Here is a 25,058-nt window from a genome sequence, read left to right on the forward strand (position 1 = left end):
TGCCTCTCTTAGTTACGCCATGTAAAACATTAAAGAGCGACTCGCACACCGAAAAACCTGTGCATTTCCATGAGCTAGGCTTCAAAATTGATTAAGTTTTTTGCTGCACCTAAGGCCTTGGCAGAAATTTTGAATAACCGTCGATTGTTTGGCTCTTGCACGTGGAATCCAAAGGAGGTGGCTGAAGAAGGAAGGAATGAAGGGATAGAGAGAGAGAGAGAGAGAGAGAGAGAGAGAGAGAGAGAGAGAGAGAGAGAGAGAGAGAGTCCACCCAATCATCTGAGAGGTTTTGATCACCCCAATGGGAGCTTGTTGGGCAGCGTCGAGCATGAGCTAGAGAACTTAGAAGTATCGATGTTGGTGGGTAGGCACGGCAATAACCGACGAGCCTTGAGCCCTTCCCTCTACACTCAACAAATTCAACCGCCAATGAAAATTGTGGTGTTGTCCTGAATACTGTGCTAACCAAAGTATGCCACATCGAGCTATTCCATTGGCAGTGCACGTCTTGGTCCCAATGCAACAAACTATTTGAGAGGCGGGAGCAATCCAAGAGTGGGATAAGTACCATGCAATACCCTAAAATCAAGAGAAGACATGGTGTGCGCAAGATCATGGCTGGCTGAAGCAAAAGTAGGAGCGTGGGGATAGAGCAGGATTGAGAGAGGGCATGCGACGGTAGGCCATGGCCCATGAGGAAGGTTCATAGGTCAAGGTGGCCTGCATATGAAATATGAAAGTGGGTGTGTGCAACACGTCTGTAGTAGCAGAGCCCTCGGGCTGCGAGGAGTTGGACAGCGGTGGTGAACTGAGAAGTGCTGCTAGATGTTAGAAAATAAGACGTAGCTAAATAGATTTTTGAGTAGATTACTTAATGGAGAGAGATAGATTTCACACACAAGAGATTATAGAGTAGAGAGAAAGAGAGAGAGAGAGAGTACACACGATATACGTGGTTCACCCAATGTGGGCTACGTCCACGGGAAAGCAGCCACTCAATGGCTTTAGCACTTTAAAAGAAGAAGTACTTTACAAAGGGATTAAACCCTTGATAGAGCTCCCGCCTTGCTTCACTCTCACCACCTCACACTCACCTTGTTGCATCAACTTCACACTATGAAATGTGTGTAGAAATAGCCTCCTTTTATAGGCCAAAAGGGCTGCCCTCTCTTATGAGAGACAGCCATGTGTAGCCGCCCTTGTGCGAATAAGTCCAAATCGGACCCTCCAATCCGCCCATGTGTGGCCGCCCTTGAGAAGACAAGTCCGCTTTTGAATTCGGCCATCGGCCATTGACTACTGGCCACCGGCCAACCGACCGGTTGTTTTCGACCACTTTTTGGCCGCCGTCCGGCCATAATATTTCGGCGAAAAGGAATATTCCGACGGAAAAAAAAAGTCTCGGGGGCCTCCGCCCCCGAGGCCTCTAAAGTTGCCCCTGATTCTTGTCCGTGAAAAGTTTGGTTTCCGGTGAGTGATTTTCCTTAGCGCACGATGGCTTCTCCTCATAATGGGGGCCTTACAAATGTGCGCTTTTACCACAGAAAATTACAAGGGTAAATCTGGCTCCATACTTAACAATCTCCCACTTGGAGACTGATCTCCAAACCAAACCTGTGACTGCTTTCCATTCTGGTTTCTTATCCTTGAATGCCAATTGAAGATGAGCAAAAGCTCAACTTCTCCTTGTTGACCACCTTTGTAAACATGTCTGCAGGATTTTCACTTGTATGCACCTTTCCTAGCTTTAGCTGTCCCTCTTCCAAAAGAGTGCGTATGAAGTGATATCTCACCTCAATGTGCTTTTTCCTTGAATGAAAGGCTGAGTTCTTCGCAAGATGGATAGCGCTTTGGCTATCACTGTACAAGACACAATTGTCGTGTTTGAATCCAAGCTCTTCTAAGAATCTGTGAAGCCACAGAATTTGTTTGCTTGCCTTCGTCATTGCTACATACTCTGCTTCCGTGGTAGAAAGTGAAACCACTTTCTGCAGCTTTGAAGCCCAGCTTACTGCTGTGCCTCCAACCGTGAACACATAGCCAGTAGTGCTCCTTCGAGTATCTTTGTCACCTGCCATATATGCATCAGCATACCCTTCTAGAAAAATATCAGTTCTTCCAAAATACAAAGCATTTGTTGTTGTCCCTTTTAGATACCTAAGTATCCACTTCACAGCTTGCCAATGCTCTTTACCTGGGTTGTCCATGAACCTACTCACAACTCCCACTGCATGTGCAATGTTTGGCCTTGTCCAGACCATAACATACATTAGAGAACCTACCGCTGCAACATATGGAACTTTAAACATATAGGCTATCTCCTCTTGTGTCTTTGGACACATATCCTTTGCTAGTTTAAAATGACCATCCAAAGGTGTAGAAACTGGTTTTGCATTTTGCATTGCAAACCTTTCTAGTACCTTCTTGATGTAATCTTCTTGAGATAGATTTATTGTCTTCTTCGTCCTGTCCCTTGATATTTTCATACCAAGTATCCTCTTTGCAGCACCTAAATCTTTCATTGAAAAAGATTTGGACAACTCCTCTTTTAGGTCTTTGATGTCCTGCATGTTAGCACTTGCAATCAACATGTCATCAACATACAACATTAGGATGATGAATTTCCCATCTCCCAAATTCTTTGTGTAGACGCAGTGATCCGAGTTGCATCTTGTGAATCCATGATCCAACATCCATCGATCAAACTTCAAGTACCATTGTCTTGATGCTTGCTTTAAACCATACAAGCTCTTCTTTAATCTGCAAACCATTTTCTCCTTACCTTTTACTTCATACCCCTTTGGTTGAAGCATGTAGATTTCCTCCTCTAAGTCACCGTGAGGGAATGCCGTATTTACATCCATTTGCTCGAGATTTAGATCATGAGCAGCCACAAGGCTTAAGACAAGCCAAATTGAGTTCATTTTTACAACAGGAGAAAATATTTCATTGAAGTCAATACCTTTCTTTTGAGAAAAACCTTTTACCACAAGCCTAGACTTGTACCTTTTCTTACCACCTTCTTCTTCCTTCAGCTTGTACACCCATTTGTTTTGAAGTGCCCGCTTACCTTTAGGCAACTCAACCAACTTCCATGTTTGGTTGCGATGTAGTGAGTCCATCTCCACTTGCATGCTCTTCGTCCATTCTTCTTTGGATTCATGTTGCATAGCTTCTTCATATGATACCGGCTCTCCAGAATCTGAGATCAAGAGATGGTTGAAGGAAGGAACAAACCTTTCTGGAGGTCTACTTGCTCTTGTAGATCTTTGGGGAATAGGTTGAGGCTCCTCATTTGGTTGATGTTGTTGCACATTGTCACCGTTTGTGGTCCTTGAGTCTTCACCGTCCTCAAGCTCCATGTACTCATCACCTGTTTCTTTTGTTTGTTTTCTTTCCAAGTAATCTTTGTACATATTTTATTCGTTAAAAATTACATCCCTACTCCTTAAGATTTTACCATCTTCAAGATTCCATAGGCGATACCCAAAGTCTCTTTCTCCATAGCCAATGAAGAAACACTTTTTGGACTTTGCATCTAGCTTTGATCTTAGGCTTCTATCTATGTGCATGAAAGCCTCACACCCAAACACTTTGAGAAATGCATAATTCACCGGTTTACCTGTCCATGCCTCTTCTGGAACTCCCCCATCCAATGCCGTTGAGGGTGACCGATTGATTAAGTACACAGATGTACTTACAGCTTCCGCCCAAAGCTCAAGCAGTAGGCCTGCATGTAGCCGCATGCTTCGTGCTCGTTCCATGATTGTCCTGTTCATCCTTTCCAAAATCCCATTTTGTTGAGGTGTCCTTGGGGTTGTCCTTTGCCTCCGAATGCCATTGCTAGCACAAAAGCTTTCAAGAGCTTGACTGCAATATTCGCCTCCATTGTCGGATTTGAGGCATTTAACCTTGGTACCTGTTTCATTCTCCACAAAGGCTTTCCACCTTTGAAATATGGAAAATACATCGGATTTATTCTTCATGACATAAACCCATGTTTTTCTAGTCGCATCGTCTATGAATGTTTGTTGAGCCAGCAGAGGATCACACCCACATTTTTGCTCACACCCATCATTTTGTAACCATTGATTGTAATAAATGTCTTTCCGACATTAATTTTGATTTGAGCCATTCATTAAGTAACGGGACTCAATTGAGTTTCCAGCTTGTAATCCCGAAGTAATTTCACCTATTGATGTAAATAATTAGAGATGTTCTCACCTCCAAGGCTGAGGTATATAAGCCAAAGTTTTGTAACCGAAAGGAGATTCAATTATTAATCAAAGTGAGTTTTTGAGCGCCGTGACTGTGTCAGAGAGAGAGAGAGAGAGAGAGAGAGAGAGAGAGAGAGTCTTATCTTCTTGCTACGCGAGCTACGGGGCCGCCATTGGAGAAGCGACACCGCCATTGTGTTAGCAACGGTGAGAGCTACGCACAGATACCAAGAGTGCGCGCTATCGGCTTCTATGTGTGGTAAGTTCCTACGAGCTTCGGTGTGAGTTTTCTTCCAACTCGTGTGTCGGAATAGACCGTGCAGCATATCTATAGAACCACAACGAGTAGAGCTACGCATTAGTACCATCGGGGTCAAGTTTCGGTCACCTGTATTTTTCGGCCTGTCTTCATACGCGTTTGCCGCACGGAGTGGTTATAGGTTGATTTTGCAGTTCAAGTCTTTAGGGTGTTGTTCTTACTTAGTGTATAGACTTCCCCTTGAGTTTGAGATCGATTCAATGATTCTAGATCCTGTTTCGTATAGCATTCGTTCGTAGTACGGATTTCAGTCACTTGCGTGTTTTAGAACTTAGATTTGATTTCCTTAGTAGTGATTGTCATTAGAAGGTCTAGTAGGTGATTTGACATCCACCTAGTTGTTTCCATGCGCCTGCGGGTCAAGCTCCGTCCTCGTCTGACAAATTCTGTTGTTGGTTGAGTTCTCGCTATTTAGCTTCCGCTAGCGGCGTAACCGCCTTAACATTTGGCGCCGCTGCCGGGGACGAGAGCCCTAAGTAGGTGACCTTAGACTAATCCTACGAGGTGAGTCGTATAAACTACTTTGTATACTTTAGTTAGAAAAGATCTAGGAGTGGTGGACTCCGAAGGTCTCGAGAGATACTAGGAAGTGGGGTATTCCTGGGTCTTCCGTGTTGACAGTAGTTTTAGTTTAGTTTAGATTAGATTGTTTTTGATGGTGTTTAAGTGGTTGTTGACATAAAAAGCATTTGCTACTCCTTGTGTGGTAGTAAATCTCTTTATATTTTCAATTGCAAAAAATCCATTTTATGATTAGAAGTAGCTTAGGTAGGGCCTGATTTGATGCTGATCTAGAGCTATCAATTGGTGTTCTATTTGCTTGATGTGTTTGATTGCATGTTAGATCACTGAAAAAGTCGCTTTGGTAGTGAAATATGCAATAAACAAAGTTCAGAAAAATTTTCTGTGTAACTGATTGTTGCTAAGCACTTAAAAGAGCTATTGGAAGAGTTCTGTGCTGAAAAACTAGAAATCTGCAACTTTAGACATCATACGCGTATGATGTCTTAGGACCTAAACAGAGACTAAAATGGAAAATTTGACATTGCCAGAGTGTTTAGAAGGGGGGTTTTACCCTAAGATCAACTTAAAACAAGAGCATTAACACTCAAAGAAACCCAAAAAGACAAGTCGGAGTCCAAGAAACGCAAAGAATAGGAAATTTTGGATTCAGATCTTGTTTTTACATTCAAACCTGACAAAAACACTTGAAACTCAATTATAAACATTGGAGAAAGCTTAAAACCAAAAATAGTCAAAATCTGGGACAAAAGACATCATACGCGTATATTGTCTTTTGGCACATCCACTGCTTATTTTTGATATCTGACCTGACAAGATTGTTACAGGCGCTGTAGGAAGCATAAATATCAAGTTTGGACCCAAATTGATGAAAAAGACATCATACGCGTATGATGTCTTTGACCTAATTTTGGACATATTTTGATACTTTGCTAACACAGATCCATTGTAATAGCTGTCTAGAGGTTATATTTCAAGTTTCATCCCATTTGGATCACAATTGACCCAAAAAACAAGTCAAAAGCGGAAAATTGCCAAGAAAAGCCTAAATTAGCCATAACTTGCTCAAACAGAGTTCAAACTGAATTTTGTGAGTGAACAGAGCATAAAGGGGCCACTGAGAGTGAGCATAACCAAAATAGTCAAAATCTGTGAAAAAGACATCATACGCGTCTAATGTCTTTTTCAGCATAACTGCGACAAAATTCTCACTTGATGAAACAGAAGTTGTCCAACTGACAAGATTAAACAATTGACCAAGTATCTGTCAGTTTGGATCAATTCTGACCACAAAAACTTGGGGAAAACAAATTGCCGAGACGGAAAAGTTACAGTCCTTTAGGGGAATTGATGAATTTGAGATCGGGCAGGAATCTCCGGAATAATCAACCAAAACAAGGGGAACCAGCAAGTGTCATATCAACCGAGGGAAGTGTAAACCAAAGTTGGGTGCAACCATTAGAGCCGATCTTTGAAGGAAGTGTTTCTGATACTTCTTCGGAGAGGTCTTACGAGATTTTCACCGAACACTCGAACAGGAACAACAGAGAAAATATGGCAGCAGGATCATCAAACCCTTCCGCCACAATGAAGCTATTGTTCATAAAATATCAGTACGACAATGAGCAAGGTGCAAAGATCTACAAAGATGAATGGACCGCTATTGTGTAAAGATAGAAGATAGACCTAGTGAGTTCAAGGACTTAGTGCCTGTGAGCTATAGCGGAGATAGATATCTAGATGACGAGGGTACCATGTACTTGGTAGTCCTAAACCCTAACATTGTGGACAAGTGGGGATTGATGGGCACCAAAGCCAAAATAGATGAAGAACTCGAGGAGAAAGCACCAATAATGAACTTCCCTAATGCGAGGTTAAGAAGAGAGAATGAAACTACAAGGATCAACACTGATAACATCTATGTGGGGCTATACAAATATAATAATGGGGAGCAAGATCTCTATTATAGATGTGAAGAACCCTACACCGGAGAGTTGACAGACAAAAAAAGACTCTATGTCTTTACCTACACAGAGGGATCGGAAGTGAAAATTGCCGCTTACGATAAGTATGGCAGGCAATACTCAACAATGGGCAAGAAAGAATTAGAAGGATATACATACTTTGGGGGACCACTACATCAGTATTATGTTACTTCTAGCTCACATAGACCAGCACCAACAACTGGAGTGCAAAACTCAATGACAACAGGAGGACAAAGAACTCAGGTTGCTGACTCTTTCAGTCAACCTTGGGACTCGAAGCTCGGACCAATGGGATCATTACATTCCAGAGAGTCAATGGAGACGAATCGAGGTAGTGCAGTTCCAATCCCCACCTATACCACTCCAGGTCCAAGGTTTGAAGCGGAACCATCACATTTACCTCCCAGTAGTAGATTCAGGGCAGAGGAACCGACAAGGGTAACCCATGAAGTCCATGATGCTAGAGAAAGCTTTAGCCGAGACACAGGAGCAATGAGATTGGTAGCAGATCATAGACGTATGAGACCATCTCAAGTAGCCAAGTGTATGCCAAAGAAGTATGGTGTTTCAGGAGATCCGTATGCACATGTGTCACTCTTCAAGCAAGTCTTAAGAGCTGAGCAGATAACAGATTTCCATACACAATACGAGGGATTTGGTCTTACTCTAGAAGGTACTGCATTGACATGGTTTCAACCAATGAACATAGGGGGATTCCATGACATTGACCATTTGCTAAGAGAGTTTGCTGAGGAATTCTCAAAACGAGGGATTAAGCACAATACGGTCTCACAAATATATGCTTTTAAACAGAGAGAACACGAAAAGGTGAAGGAAGCTTCACTTCGCTTCAAACAATACATTGAGAGATGTCCAGTACGTGAACGACCACAAGATGACAGACTATCTGTTCTCTTTATTGAGGGACTGAGGAACGACACTCTCAAGAAGGACTTGCACTTGAAAGCTTGTACAAGTTTCGAGCAAGTAACGAGAGAGGCATTGTACTTAGTGGATAACTGTACGGTTTATGGAGAGGTGTCAGCGGATACAGATTTTGCATCCAGTAGCTCCTCCTCCGTAGCGAGCGAGACTACCACTAAAAAGAATGTTCAAACAACAACCATGCCAAATGTAGAGCAAATGATAGAAGATGCTCTAAAAAGGATGGCACCATACCAAAAACCATTGCCAAAACCACTGAAATGGTGTGCTATTGAACAAAAATGGACAAATCATCCAACAGAGGAGTGTTATTACAACAAAGGGTATGTAAGGGAGCGCCAGTATGCACCTCCTGCTCAATTAGCACCACCTCAGATACATCCAGTACCTCGATACCCAACGGGAAATGTACCGGGACCTATGGGGATAGAAAGACCGCAACCGGTATTGGGACAACAACCACCTTTACCAGGAGCAAGACCAGTGGGCATTAGATATGCACCAACCTTAGAGAATCAGGAAGAACAAGCCTTAGTGCCTGTTCAAGCCTATTACGAAGAATCGGGTGCACACATGTCTCCGACAGTGTATTACCCACCAGAAGAACCAAAACAACCAGAACCATGGGGCATGATGGGGAATGTTGGAACACCAACAGTTACAAGTGCTTCTGATGAAGAGAGATACAATATGGACGCAAGAACCTTGATGTTCATAGCTCATGGAGGGTTAGCAGGACAGAGACCATCCTATCCACAAAGGACGAATCAGGTAGGACCAAGACCAGCACTAGGACCCTGTTACAAGTGTGGAGGTGACGATCTGATGAATGTTTGCCCACATACGGAAATCATTAGAATAAACGCTTATTGCACTGAGTGTGGGGTTACTCACTTCATTGAGGATTGTTCAAAGAATCCAAACAAAGTGCAAAAGACGACATTGAATATGTTAGAAACTATTCCTACCAGCAGTGGGTCTGAAAATGAAACTCTGATACCAACGCAAGTTGTTACTAGAGCTCAAGCTGAGAAAACCACTAGAGAACCTGAGAATGGAAAGTTAGCGACTGAAGTGGTTAGTCAAGGACCGCGGAGTCAGAAAAACACATGGAAAGCTAGAAAAGCACGCATGAAGTTGAGAAAAGAACGTGAAGACGCTATTCTAGCTGAGGAACTAAAGCTAGATTAGAAAAACTTGAGAGTCAAAACGGGAAACGAGAGATGAGCCCGGAAAGAACGAAACAAAAGAGTATCAAAGAAACAACGAGCTTAAGCTCAGGGGGATCAGTGCTAGTCGACAAAGTACACGAACCATTGGACGCACTGATGAGAGCTTACGAAGCTAGGTTAAAGAACAACCAAACACAAGAACAGAGGTGGGTGACATACCCAAACGCGGAATTGGAAAAGTAGAGACTTGAAATGTGCTAGAGAATGATCGAGACTGCACAAGCCTTATTAGAACCACCAAAAGAAACAATGAATTGTGGGAAGGAAAACCCAATTCAGCAAGAGACTATCGTTTCACGGGTAGCTGAAAAGACTCCCAGTGCACAAAAGCCTGAAAATACACAAAAGGATGACCGCATAGTATTGAACACAACCGATCAGGAGATAGAGAGTTTTCATCCAGTCATACAGAGGATTTACTGAAAAGATGAGGATTACAATGAATTTTGGAAACAAGTGAGAGAGGCAAACTTTGCAAACGAGCTAAGTTGCCAAGCTAATCAGACAAATTGGGAAAAGGACATCAGGAATCCTCCCATAGTGGAATTTGAGGCAGGATCTCAAGTGGACTTGGATCTGCAATCTTACTGGGGAGATGAGGGCTCTGTTAGAACAATGGAGAGCAAACCTCATTCACTGAAAACCTTACCTTCATACTTAGGAGAGTATGAAGCAAAATCCGAGATTAGAGCACTTCCCTCACGAAAAAACTCATCAGAAAAATTCATGGACTCGCAAGGCTTGATAGAGATTTTGTCAACACCAGTGACATGCACTATCACTCTAGCTGAGCTTTTGAGGCTAAGACCACATATGTGGACCACTGTAGGAAAATGCTTGGAGAAATTCGGGATAAAAGATCCAACATCGAGATTGCAAGAGAGCATAGAGGAGCTGAGCAAACCACAAAAGAACGCTAAGCCTGTACCCTTAAACAAGGTCGGAGAGTATTGCGAAGGTGAAGAGGGGAATACAACCTTACCAGTTGAATTCCAAGGAGTGAAGACGATGGCAATACTAGACAGCGGAGCAGGGGTAGCCATTGCTACAAAAGAAATCTGGAAAAAATGGGGGAAACCAGCAATAAGGAAGACTAGGTTGAAACTCCAATTAGCAGATGGACACATGGAGAAACCTATGGGGTTATTAGAGAAAGTTGTAGTGACTTCTTGCGGCATTGAATACGAACATACTTTTGCTATTGTCGATTTTGCCAAGGAGAATAACTATGATATCATATTGGGAAGACCATTCATGAGACAGTTGAAAATGGTCCAAGATTGGGGCTACGATCACATATACTTGAGAAATATGGGAACCACTACACGTGTGAACCTGAAAGACCATAGCTACAAAGATGTGAACCGAACACCAGTAGAGGAGTTTGATTCAGCTACTTTGGCGGGATCCGAATTTCCAGCTTGGTTAGGTAAACCCAAGGAGTTATGGATGTGTGGAGCTTCGAAATGTGGAAGTCTGAAACGAGAAGAATGTGTTTTAGAAAGGGCTATCGAAGACGAAACTTATGTAGGAGAACCCTTTCCAGAGGACACGTTTGAACCATTAGAATGGACACACATTCTAGCAACCCTAGATGTTTGTGCAATTCCAGATGGTCCCACAACGCAATTTTGCGATAAGGACGGGTACGACGTGGTTCCGTATTTCATGCTGCGAACTATACTCGAAAAAGAAACTGAAAAGAACAATACACTGGAAAAGAAGGATGAAGAAGAGGTGTTTCACGACATTCCCAATCATCCAGAGTGGGGAAATGAAGCAGACAACGAGTCAACGGACAATTCAAGCGGAAACGAAGAAACTATAACGGATGTCCGATTTTATGATTTTCCGAACCAAACTAAACAACTCCAGAAACACTATAGCGCAAAGAAAAAAACAAAAGGGGTTAGAACCAATCCGATGCCTAGAATAAGAGGAAAAAATCAATTCCTAATGCTAGTAAAGGCTGAAGATTGTGTTAAGGATAAGATTTCTGGAAGAATGAGAGGCAGTGATCAAAAGAGCTTACGAAAAGACAAAAGAGGCTCAAGAAATCAAGTTCAAAAGAATGGAACGAAAACTGAAACAGAAAAATCAGAAAAGAACAAGCGCAACAGAGAATACACGGAGTCCAAGTTAGAACGTAGAAACAAGTACAGAGAGCTCAAGAAAACTCTGAAGGAAGTTTGGACGACAGAAATTGAGAGTGGAGAGGACGAAAACGTCAAAATCAAGGAAAACATGGATGTTCCCTCTCACTATAGGAAATTCACAATAGAGGATAGGAAGGTGATATTAACTCCACCTATTCGAGAGAGGAAGGAGAACGAATCTTATGACGGACCGGAGGATGCAAAAAAAGTTGATTTAGCAGCTCCAGGTGAGACGCCTAGACCGGTGTACATAGCCACAGATTTGTCTCTAAGCGAGGAAGAGAGACTTTTGAGTCTTCTCAGAGAGTACAGGGATGTGTTTGCATGGTCTTATAAGGACTTAAAGGGAGTTGACCCATCGATATGCCAACACTCAATCCCACTGAAACAAGACGCAAAGCCTAGCAGACAGAGACCATACACATATAATGATACTTTTGCTAAGCGAATCAAGGAGGAGATAGATAAGCTAATGGAAGCTGAATTCATATACGAGATTGAACACACTGATTGGGTATCTCCGATTGTGGTAGTACCTAAGAAGAACGGAAAACTCCGAGTGTGTGTCAACTTAAAGAAAGTGAATGCTGCAACAATCAGGGACAATTATCCCCTGCCGATAACTGATCATGTTCTAGAGCGTGTATCAGGGAAAACAGCATACTCCTTTCTTGATGGTTTTTCAGGATATAACCAGCTAGCCATAGCACTGGAAGATCAACATAAAACAGCTTTTGCAACGGAGTGGGGAATTTATGCTTATCGGGTTATGCCTTTTGGTCTAACCAATGCTCCCGCAACCTTCCAGAGGCTGATGATGCATGCTTTCAAAGAATACTTAAGGCTGTTTCTCGAAATATACATGGATGACTTATGTGTACATTCTCTACTGAGAGCTGAGCATCTAGAACACCTAAGAAAAGTATTTGAGAAATGTAGGACATATCGCATTTGTCTCAATCCTAACAAATGTGTGTTTATGGTCCGACAGGGCAGAATTCTGGGACATATTGTCTCACAAAACGGAATATCCACGGATTTAGAGAAGATAAAAGTTATAGTGGATATGCCTAGACCAACCAATGCGAAACAAGTACAGAGCTTTATGGGACATTGTGGATATTATAGACGATTCATTTACATGTACGCTATAATAGGCCAACTACTTTACAGGCTAATAGTGAACTTTGAATGGACAGAGGAGTGTGAGGAATCGTTCAAGAAATTGAAAGAGGCACTCATTACTGCTCCAGTCTTGAAATCACCAGATTGGGAGAAGATATTCCATGTGCACATAGATGCTTCGGCATATGCAATAGGATGCATTCTGGCTCAGCCAGAAGAAGGAAACATGGATTTTCCTATCTGTTACGCCAGTCGACAGCTCAACCATGCAGAGAAGAATTACACCACAACAGAGCGAGAAGGATTAGGAATGATCTATGCTGTGAAGAAATTTCGGCATTATCTTCTAGCCAACAAGTTTGTGTTTTTTACGGATCACCAAGCCTTGCTCTACCTAGTGAATAAACCATGCAATACCGGGAGAATAGTGAGATGGTTCATTATCTTACTGGAATTCGACTTCACGGTAGTAGTAAAGAAAGGAAAAACACATCTTAGAGCTGATCATCTTTCGCGATTGACGAATGGAGAAGACCCTATAGGAGTAGATGACGACATGCCAGACGCGTACTTGTTCAACATAGAAATGATACCTAAGTGGTCTCAAAATGTCGTTAACCTATTAACCTATGGAGGAGAGTTCGATAGAAGAGAATACAACCTGAAACATATTGCTATTCAGCAATCCAAGAATCTTCAATTGGTTGCAGGAAGGTTGTATCAATTGGGAAATGATCATGTTTTACGACTATGCATCAATCCTGAGGAATATAGTATATATCTGCGCGAAGCACATGTTCAGGAATGTGCATTTCATTGTTCAAGAAGGAACACATATAGGAATTTGTTACAATTGGGAGTCTATTGGCCAGGAATGAAAGAAAGCGTACATGAATATGTCACTGTATGTATTGTATGTTCATCAAAACCGCCAGCCGAGTATTCGAGATTATATCAGATAATGATCGCTCCAGAATGGAGTCAGTATATTGTTGAATATCTCACAAATAGAACTTTCCCAGAAGGAACGTCAAAAGCTCGTCAGAAATCTGTAGAGACAGAAGCTAGAGAGTACGCTTTAATAGGAGATCAACTCTATAAGAGAGGTAAAGACAACCAGCTTAGGATTTGCGCATCAGAGTCTGAGTATGTGATAATCCTGGAGCAAGCTCATGGAGGAGTAGGTGGAGGCCATTTCTCAGGTGATAAGACAGCAAAACTTGTCTTAGCCGTAGGAATATGGTGGCCAACATTACATATGGACGCTGAGGAATACGTTAAACGGTGTGATGACTGTCAACGGACCAAAGTACCACTTAAAAGAAATGATATGCAACTCTCGAAAAGAAAAGTTGAAGAAATTCAACTCCAAGGCAAAAAGACGACTTCGGAGACTGAAATGCCTATAAGGGGGCTTTTTAGCTAAACTGATGACTTTTTAAGTTGAAAACTAGTTAGCAGGGCTTAGGGCACTAGCACAAAGCATTCTTTGCACAAAAAGACCAACATTTCAAGAAAAGACATCATACGCGTATGATGTCTCACAGCATGATTTTCACATCCATTTCAACATTTGAGTGCATGGCCTCATTCCACATGTTAATCACATCCTATGAACCAAGTATCATGAGAATTGGAGTTAGAAAACCCAAGGAAAACCAAAAAGACGCAAAGTCGGCCATAAAATTGATTTTTGGTCTTAATTTTGTCAAAATAACTCCAAACTCATTGAAACTTTGTAGGATTGTTGATTAACACATCTACAAGCTATCTGGAACCAAAAAGCACCATTTTGACACAAAAGACATCATACGCGTATGATGTCTATTTGCACTTACAGAGCAAAAAATGCTCATTTGTCATCATACATCCATTATATATATCTAATACATGCTACATATGAAGTTTGGAACCATTTGGTCAGGTGGATCACCCCATTAGCCCAATTAAGAGAAAATACTTCATACAAAGCCTATTTTTGTCCCAAATCCATCATATTCAAGTCCAAACCAAGATTTGAGTATAAACAGTCCTTCATTAGCACATGGAGAGTCCACAGAACCAATCCCATGAAAAATTGATGAAAAAGACATCATACGCGTATGATGTCTCCAGAGCCATTTTTAGTCCAAATTCTATCCAAACTTGATAAATCCACTGAATAAGCCTATCTAAAGCCAAAACCAAGCTTATAGAGAAAATTGGTCCAAAAATGCACTAAAAGACATCATACGCGTATGATGTCTCACTATGTGATTTTGGCACCTCAGGGCTTCAACCACCAAACAGAAGTGATCTACATGCCATTTGAAGGTGAAACACCAAGTTTTATCCAATTTGGATCATAAAATCCATTTCCCTTTCAAAATTTTGCCAAGAGCCTGAACTGGAATGAACTGGCCAAAACTTGACCAAATGGGATCCAAACTCAAATCCAAGCATATGATACTCATGTATACACTATCAGCTACAAGCACAACCAATATGAAGTCATTCTGACACAAAAGACATCATACGCGTATGATGTCTCAAGCATGTTTTTGAGCCCAATTTGCATATTTTTTCACCTACATTGCATCCTTAGGCCCTGAATAGCTCATGTTTCAATTTTCAAGTCATTTGAATAGTTAAAAGCTTCATTTCGGCTTTCAGTACTAAAAAGACGTTAACTTCTGTGATTGGAGTTACAGGATCCATGGATTCCGCTAAGTCATCGGCAACTAAGAGAAAAAGACCAACCATCAAGGATGCTCTTGCAGAAGCAGAACCTTTTGATATTCCAACAGAAACTCTCAAGCCAACCAAGACTTGGGTGGAGGAAGCAGTACTAGAAAAAGAGGGAATAAAGATCTACCAGGGGACTTTCAGAGATCCTCAAGGGCAATCGGTCGATGTACCTATGATCCCACGAGAATTAGTGGATTATAGCAGATCAGAGAACATCAGCAGATACCTGGAAAAGGCTGACTTACACAGGTTCTTCACCTCGAGACCATCAGGTGTAGACACAAGAAGAGTGTATGAGTTGGCAACATCCATTCAAAAGGATGGGAAAGCCACGTTGACAGCCATGGATGGAGAAACAGTTGAAGTACAGATCACTCCACAGCTCATTGCAGATGCATTGAAGCTGCACAACAAAGGGAGTTCTGTCAGAGAAAGAAGGGAGGCCATAGAGGTCTATGGATCAAAGAAACAAAATACAACCTACGGAGATATGGCAGATCAACGAGCGGCAACCCTTTGCCGATTATACAACCATTTTTTCCATGTGTGCAGTAAAAGACCGCAGAAGTATACTACACCACCCCATGCCATTGCGACAACCATCACATGGGCACTGAAGAGCAACATGCCAAAAGAGGTGAATTATGCTCAATACATCCACGAGCAAGTAATCGCCATGCACAACCAGAAGCCAAAGTACATAGGAGGAGGAGAAATCCTAACAAGAATAGCTTATGAAGCTATTGGAGCTAGGGATCAAGGGCCACGGGTTCCCTCCTAGAATGAGTGTCTTAGAGAAGCCGATGAAGAGAAAGAACAGCAAGAAGTATCCAAGAGGGCGTCCACAAGAGCACGCCGAAAACTAGAAATAGTTTCAGAACCTGAAGAGGCTGTGGACGAGCCGCTCAAGAAGAAAGCGAATAAGAAGGCTGATCCCAAGCAAACCAAAAGTCAAAAAGCCGCAAGAATAGAAAGGCTGGTGGAGCAGTTTAGAGCGGAAAGAGCTCTAAAGGGGGACTTTGAAGAAATGTGGGTGCCAGACCCCACTAAAGTCGGAACCAGCTCTGCCAGGCCACATGTTGATCAATATGATCAATATATTAGAGCTTATGAGGAGTCGGAGGCCATACTGGAGCAGCAACCTGTCGAGCCTTATACTGAAGAGGAAGTACAGCTTTTAAAAGCTGAGCTGAAAAAGGACGACAAGGAGAAGAAGGAAGTAGATGAGTCTACTGAACTTCGAGAGAAAGACGGGCAAGCAAACAAAGGGAAAGCCAAGATGACTGAGGACAATCAGCCCTCCTTTACTGATGTACCAAGCCCAAAGAAGACGGAAATTATTGTGGAGGAGACCACAATAGAAATAGAAACAGAAGTTATGGAAAAGCCGAAGGCCGGGACCAAGGGAAAGGAGATAGATCCAATTCAGCAAAAGAAAGATGATTATGAGGATCTGGTAGCGATCGGATACAGTGAAGAAGAGGCCCTGGAGGCAGTTTATGGAATATCCCTACGAAAACAAGATGATCGGAAAGGGACGAAGGAAAAGACAAAAGGTACAATGGAGAGTGAAGAGAAAATGGACGAACAAAACATACTAGAAGAGCCGAAGCCATTGGAGGTGGTGGCAGAAAGAGCTGTCAAGTTGACAGATGAAGATGAAAAAGACATGCACATGGTGCATGAACTGCTCAGCAAGATTAAAGAAAGATCCAGAGCAAAGGAAGTAGCAATTGAGACAGCAAAACAAAAGGAAGCAGAGTTGCAGAAGAAGTTAGAGAATTCTATGACTGAATCTGAAAGTCATAAAGCATCACTCTACGACGCAGAAAACGAGAGAGATGGCTTGATACTCCAACTAGCCGAAGCTTCAAGAGAGGTAACAAGTTCACAGGAAGCAAAGGAGCGAATAGAAGATGAGCTGGAGGCAGCCAAGGATGAGCTCATTGAGCTAAGGGAAAGAGTCGAACTTCAAGAAAGGACAATCACGAGACTCAGGACCACCCCTAGAGCTAGCAGAGCAGGAACAGAACAAGAGGGAGCCCTCGTACCAGCTCTGGAAGATCAGGTCAGAAGTTTGCAAAGAGAGCTAAGGTTAGAGCAAGTGCAAAGATTGCACATGGCGGAGGGATCATTGGCTGCAGAGGAGAGGCTCACATCAGAAAACCAAACACTAAGGACAGAAAATGAGGCCCTCCGCAAACAGCTCCAAGACCTCCAAGAGCAACAAAGAAGAGAAACAGAGCCACCACAAGAAGAAGCAGGGGGAGCAGCCATAGAGCTACCAGAAACTGGAGAGGCAACCACAATTGAAGATCCAGCCCCAGTTCAAGAAGTGGCCTCGACTTCAGGAATCTCTGAAGAAGAAGAACAAAGGCTCCAGGACCAAATAGAAAAGTCAACAGAGGAAAGTGCCAAGGCGGAAATGGAATGGGAAAGGAGACTCCTCATCTCCATTAGACTTCAAGGTTTAGACACAAAAGTGCTCCATGAAGAGTGGATGCAACCCAGCCTGCCTTTCCCTCTGATGAAATTTGAAGTGATAAAGACGAAAAAGAGAATAGAGGAGGAGCAGTATGTCGCTCTTTACGAAGGCGACATCACAAAGGATGAACAATCAAAGAAGATTGTAGATTCTCAACCTAGATGGAGGAAAGGTTGGTTGAACAAATACCCAGCCTACCTCATCTACTTGGTAGAGGCTCCAAAGGAGATTCGGGAGGATGCAACCTTCTGCCCGGCGCCAAGAGTCAGAAGCTGGAAAGAGCATGGCAGGATTGCAGAAAAGAAGCCAAATTGGCTTAATTACCCAAGGATGCCAGGACCAAAGGCAGGAGAGAATAGGTAAAGCCTACATGGTGAAAACCCTAACGGGCACCATCAAACTCTTTACTGGCTCTCCTGACCTTTCGTGTCAGATGCTAAAGAAAATCTGCAGGACTCTCTTAGCATGCATTGAAGTGTTCGCGCCAGATAAAGCCACTACCTCGAGTCTACTATCGACGGCCGACACAGTGACGGATATGATGTATGATCTTTCATTGCAGCCATCACCAAAGGTGTTACATCTCTTATACCAAAGAATTATGTTTTTGCCTAGCTTCCACATGCAAACATTCGAAGAAGCTTTCTACACCGGCTTTTTCACTCACGAAAGCAAAATATTCGGCCCAACCTTGACCATCGGCAACCTACGCTACGAATCACATTTGCAGATGCTCAAGACGACAGGACTCTATTGACCAAGCCTAAAAGTCATGTCAGGGACGACATGAACGCGGAGGGGGGGAGTGTTGAGCCAGCAGAGGATCACACCCACATTTTTGCTCACACCCATCATTTTGTAACCATTGATTGTAATAAATGTCTTTCCGACATTAATTTTGATTTGAGCCATTCATTAAGTAACGGGACTCAATTGAGTTTCCAGCTTGTAATCCCGAAGTAATTTCACCTGTTGATGTAAATAATTAGAGATGTTCTCACCTCCAAGGCTGAGGTATATAAGCCAAAGTTTTGTAACCGAAAGGAGATTCAATTATTAATCAAAGTGAGTTTTTGAGCGCCGTGACTGTGTCTGAGAGAGAGAGAGAGAGAGAGAGAGAGAGTCTTATCTTCTTGCTACGCGAGCTACGGAGCCGCCATTGGAGAAGCGACACCGCCATTGTGTTAGCAACGGTGAGAGCTACGCACAGATACCAAGAGTGCGCGCTATCGGCTTCTATGTGTGGTAAGTTCCTACGAGCTTCGGTGTGAGTTTTCTTCCAACTCGTGTGTCGGAATAGAGCGTGCAGCATATCTATAGAACCACAACGAGTAGAGCTACGCATTAGTACCATCGGGGTCAAGTTTCGGTCACCTGTATTTTCGTCCTGTTTTCATACGCGTTTGCCGCACGGAGTGGTTATATGTTGATTTTGCAGTTCAAGTCTTTAGGGTGTTGTTCTTACCTAGTGTATAGACTTCCCCTTGAGTTTGAGATCGATTCAATGATTCTAGATCCTGTTTTGTATAGCATTCGTTCATAGTACGGATTTCAGTCACTTGCGTGTTTTAGAACTTAGATTTGATTTCCTTAGTAGTGATTGTCATTAGAAGGTCGAGTAGGTGATTTGACATCCACCTAGTTGTTTCCATGCGCATGCGGGTCAAGCTCCATCCTCGTCTGACAAATTCTGTTGTTGGTTGAGTTCTCGCTATTTAGCTTCCGCTAGCGGCGTAACCGCCTTAACAATGTTACATAGTACAATGAGCCACGAAGTGATGGTGTACTTGCAGGACCCTAAACATCAGAATGAACCAACTCAAGTTTTTTATTTTTTCTTTCATTTCCTGATTTTTGAAATTTTACCCTCTTTTGTTTACCATAAACACAATCTTCATAGAACTCTAAGTCCACTTCTTTCAAACCTTGTAGAAGCTTATTTGTTTCAAGGATTTGCATTCCTTTGGCACTCATACGCCCAAGTCGGTAGTGCCACACCGCACTGTCAACTTCTGTAGTTGCTGCACAAGTTGAAGGTTGCGTGCTAATAGTACACAAGTAAAGTGTACTGACTTTTTCTCCCTTGGCAACCACCAAAGATCCCTTTGAGATCTTCCACCATTTGTTTTCGAATGCAATGTTGTGACCTTCATCGTCCAATTGTCCTGTAGAGATCAAATTTTTGCGAAGAGAAGGAACATGCCTAACATCTTTAAGCTTCCATTCATTTCCGTTAGCAGTTTTGACAGAAACTGTACCTTTGTCGACAATCTCACAAGCTTCATCATCTCCCAAGTATACATACCCAAAATTACCTTTGGTGTAGTCTTGGAAATGTTGCTTGTGTGGTGTCGCATGGAATGAAGCCCCAGAATCTACTATCCAGGAATTAGACACATTGTCTAATGAGAGAATTAGAGCATCTTGCTTTACTTTACCTACCACATTGGCCTCCGATGTTGGCTTGTTGTCTTGAGACTCTGTCTCCTTCTTCTTCTTGGACCAGCAATCCTTCTTGACGTGGCCCTTCTTGCCGCAGTTCCAACATTCAAGAACTGACTTTGTGCGTGACTTGCTCCGCCTTGAGCGATCACGACCCTTTTGGTTTTTGAACCTCTCCTTAGGCCTTCCTCTTGTTTCCACTGATAGTGCAGCACTTGATGATTCTCCTGTGCTTCTCCTTCGCATTTCCTCGCTTAGGAGAACACCCAAAACATTATCAAACTTAAGAGTATTTGTGCCAGAGATAGAATTACTTACAGCCATCACAAGGTTGTCCCAACTATCCGGTAGAGATGATAGTATAAGGAGAGCTCGCACTTCGTCATCGAAATTGATTTTCACTGATCGAAGTTGACTTATGTTTGTGTTAAAGTCATTTAGGTGTTCTGCAACTGAACCATTCTCTGCCATCTTTAGATTGAACAAGCGCTTCATAAGAAATACCTTATTGGATGCCGATGGTTTCTCGTAGAAGTCGTCAAGTGACTTCATCAAGTCCTCCGTGGTCTTCATCTCCGAAACATTGAAGGCCACCGTTGACGCCAAGCTTAACCGGATTGTTCCCAGTGCCTTTCGATCAAGGACAATCCATGCTTCATCTGCCATTGTTGCGGGCTTTTTCGCAAGACCGCATAGTGGCAAATAGAGGTCCTTCTGGTAGAGAAAGTCTTCAATCTACATCTTCCAATGTTGGTAGTTTTTGCCGTTGAACTTCTCAATCTTGAGCTTCCCTTCCTCTGCCATAACTCCCACTCAATTCAAGGAATCCTTTCCTTGAGATAATTTAGCTACGAGCAAACCTTGCTCTGATACCAGTTGTTAGAAAATAAGACGTAGCTAAATAGATTTTTGAGTAGATTACTTAATGGAGAGAGATAGATTTCACACACAAGAGATTATAGAGTAGAGAGAAAGAGAGAGAGAGAGAGAGAGTACACACGATATACGTGGTTCACCCAATGTGGGCTACGTCCACGGGAAAGCAGCCACTCAATGGCTTTAGCACTTCAAAAGAAGAAGTACTTTACAAAGGGATTAAACCCTTGATAGAGCTCCCGCCTTGCTTCACTCTCACCACCTCACACTCACCTTGTTGCATCAACTTCACACTATGAAATGTGTGTAGAAATGGCCTCCTTTTATAGGCCAAAAGGTCTGCCCTCTCTTATGAGAGACAGCCATGTGTAGCCGCCCTTGTGCGAATAAGTCCAAATCGGACCCTCCAATCCGCCCATGTGTGGCCGCCCTTGAGAAGACAAGTCCGCTTTTGAATTTGGCCACCGGCCACCGGCCAACCGACCGGTTGTTTTCCGACCACTTTCTGGCCGCCGTCCGGCCATAATATTCCGGCGGAAAAAAAAAAGTCTCGGGGGCCTCCGCCTCCGAGGCCTCTAAAGTTGCCCCTGATTCTTGTCCGTGAAAATTTTGGTTTCCGGTGAGTGATTTTCCTTCACGCACGATGGCTTCTCCTCATAATGGGGGCCTTACAAATGTGCGCTTTTACCACAGAAAATTACAAGGGTAAATCAGGCTCCGTACTTAACACTAGATCCTCATGCCTCGACTTGCAGAGGTATATTCTGCCTGCCTATCTGCGCTGCCAGGCCCCTGCCCATGTAGGCTGATTTGTTTGCCCTACCCAACATGGTGCAACTGCGACACCCACGTTGTAGCAACTGCGGCACCTCGACACCTGCAACACCTCGACCAAGTTCACCATGCGGACAGGCGCTGCGGCACCTTGAGACCTCAACCAAACTTGCGGGTAGCTACATCACCTCGACATCTGTGGCACCTCAACAACCCAACTTACAGACAACTGCGGCACCTGAACAGTATTGGCATAGCAACTAAGGACACAGTGTCATCTGCGCTTTCTCAGGCGATGTGAACTCTGAGCGGCTCTTTGTCTGGATGGGTGTACACACACACACACATTCCTGTATCCAATTCTCGTGGGTGTTCCTCTCTCTCTCTCTCTCTCTCTCTCTCTCTCTCTCTCTCTCTCTCTCTCTCTCTCTCTCTCTCTCTCTCTCTCTCTCTCTCTCTCTCTCTCTCTCCGGTGTTAATCACTCGTGCGCCTCTGTACTCAAGAGGAGCGTGGGGATAGAGTAGGATCGAGAGAGGGCATGCAATGGTAGGCCATGGTCCATGGGGAAGGCTCGTAGGTCAAGGTGGCCCGCATATGAAATACGACAGTGGGTGTGTAGAGCACGTCTAGCAGAACCCTCGGGCTGCGAGGAATTGGACATCGGTGGTGAGCTGAGAAGTGCTGCTAGATCCTCATGCCTCGACTTGCGGGAGGCATATTCTGCCTACCTATGTGCGCTGTCAGGCCCCTGCCCACGTAGGCCGATTTGTTTGCCCTACCCAGCGTGGGTGCAACTGCGGCACCCACGTTGCAGCAACTGCAGCACCTCGACACGTGCAACACCTTGACCAAGTTCACCATGCGGACAGGCGCTGCGGCACCTTGACACCTCAACCAAACTTGCGGGTAGCTACAACACCTCGACACCTGTGGCACCTCAACAACCCAGCTTGTGGACAACTGCGGCACCTGAACAGTATTGGCAGAGTAGCTAAGGACACAGTGTTATCTGCGCTTTCTGAGGCGGTGTGAACTCTGAGCGGCTCTCTGTCTGGATGGGTGTACACACACACACACACACATAGGCGGTGCTAAGCTACACTCCTATGATAATAGACAAGGTGAGAACTCACAGTGGCCTGCAGAAGACAAGGGAAGGCTAGGCTTTCGCGATGAGGAGGTATGTGGCTGAGTGGTCGGACCAGTAGTTGTAGTTGGTGCCAGACATGGTTTGTGACAGGTCAGTGCTAATCCATATGTGGTCGAGTGTAGAGCTGTGTATTGTGGTTGGATGGTGTATCAATTGATGGATTCCATGCTGGTGCATGAGGGTGGATAGGGTTTTGTATGTGCTGGGTTGATCAAGTGCGTCAATGTTGAAATCTCCCATTATGATCAGTGGCCGCATGGTGCTCGTTGAATCAAGGAGGCTAGAGATGCTCTCTAGGAACGTTGGGAGCGGTGACGTTGGTGCCCGGTAGAGCGAGACGACTATTGCCACGCGCTTGTTTGTGCAATGGAAAGTTGCACGAACTGTTTCAAGAGTGTGGTTTATGCATTTTGTGTGTTTGCGTGGGTATTAGGTTGCTTCTATGGAGAATTGACACGCCGTGTAGTTGTGTTGAGGATATGCTCTGGAATCTTGGAATGGTCATCGCATGTAGTCGAGTCTCTTGGAGGTAGAGCACGTCAGAGGCCATTAGACTTGTGTCATGGATGATATCTTCTGCATGCTTTCCAAGGGAGACGACGTTCAGTGATTGCACAATGTAATGTGTATCTTGGTGGAGATGTAATTGCTTTTGGATGGGAGGATAAGTTGCTTCTGTTCTCAATCTATGGAGCTCTTCAAGGACACTTGGGTCGACACGAACATTGTTGGGGAGTAGGTTGTCTATCAAATACAAATTTGTAGTGTCACGAATGCGTGTGAGAGCAATGTAGGTGATTCCATGAGATATAATTCCTCTGGGGCTGAAAGCCAGTGTGTTGAGTGTAAGCCCTTGTGATCGATGAATTGTGCTGCAGCAGACTGAATTGGGAATTGCTTGCGTGTGAGGGTGTTGAGGTGGTTTTTGCCAATTTGGAATTCATGTGCGATGCAAAGAATTGGCGTCCAGCCAGCCGATGTGAGTGGTGTGTGGAGGTGGGCGTGTTCATATCTTTGTTTTCGTCCTATATTGGGATTGGTGAAATGAATCCAGAGACATGTTGTGCTAGAGACTGTAATGCAGAGCTTGTAAACGCCTTCACACCATTGACGAGGCCATCGGCAATGTTTAGATTTCCGGCACATAACTCGACCACCAGGCCTGGCTTCAAGCACAATGTTGCTTGGAGCCCCGCAGTTTGCTTGGCATCCAATGGTATTGCTGTTGTTTTGCTACAAGTATTGGCATGCTTGTCAATTGGTTTGAATACGTGTGGCTCACGAGGCAACTGTGCGAAGACCTTTTTGTTGTGCTCGTCCTTTGCTTTGTTAGAGTAGAATAGGTGCGATATGGTTATGTCAACAGGCAACGCCCTGTGGAAGGAGTTGTTAATGTATGCAATATCATTGCTAGTGTGTGAACCAATTTTCATTCGATTGAGAACCTCTATAAACTGTTGATTAGTTTGTCTCATGGTAATCGTTAGTTCGTAGCACTTAGGGAGTTCGCGCCAGTATGAAGGTGCGACTGCCTCAATGAGAGGTTGATTGCTTGTGAATATCCAAGAGTCTTTGACTGGGCTAGCTTGGCAAAGGTCACCACAAAGTATGACGTCAAGGCCACCAAAAGGCTGGTTGTGTTTTCTCTTGATGGCACGAAGACGTGAGTCGGCCAAAAAGAAGACACTTGACCCTATCAAGGAGACTTCATCGAACACTACAAGCTCCAAATCTTGATAAAGTAAGGATAATACATCTAGATTTTCTGCTCCAAGGCTTGTGTGTGTGGTAGTTATCAAAGGCAAATGTAAAGCTGAGTGTATAGTTGTACCACCAATGTTGAACGCTGCCTTCCCTGTATATGCCATTAGTAGCGCCTTGGGAAAGTCAGCATTGTGACCTGACTCGTGCGTGTAGAATCGAATGAGGTCTTCAACCAACAAGAGCAGCGTGAATGTTTTTCCAGTCCCTTCTCCACCTGTGAGGAAGAGATGTATCTTTTCTGATGGCGCTATGCATTTTTTGAGCATGATTTCATCGAGTATAAGTCGTTGTTGTGGGTTTAGTTTCTTTATTGACGTGTGGAAATCCTCATTGGTCAT

The 25,058-nt window shown here is 43.6% G+C and overlaps 1 protein-coding gene across 1 annotated transcript; it reads right to left on the reverse strand.

The window, feature by feature from the left end:
- Positions 1-23,981: 23,981 nt before the first annotated feature.
- On the reverse strand, positions 23,982-25,058 carry LOC147429372 (ATP-dependent DNA helicase PIF1-like). The gene has a single exon (XM_086495010.1). It carries the CDS (start codon positions 25,056-25,058, stop codon positions 23,982-23,984), a length of 1,077 nt encoding a protein of 358 aa, XP_086351136.1.

Source organism: Adiantum capillus-veneris, chromosome 22 (assembly GCF_014529385.1).
Source record: "Adiantum capillus-veneris isolate H3 chromosome 22, ASM1452938v2, whole genome shotgun sequence".
NCBI lineage: Eukaryota > Viridiplantae > Streptophyta > Polypodiopsida > Polypodiales > Pteridaceae > Adiantum > Adiantum capillus-veneris.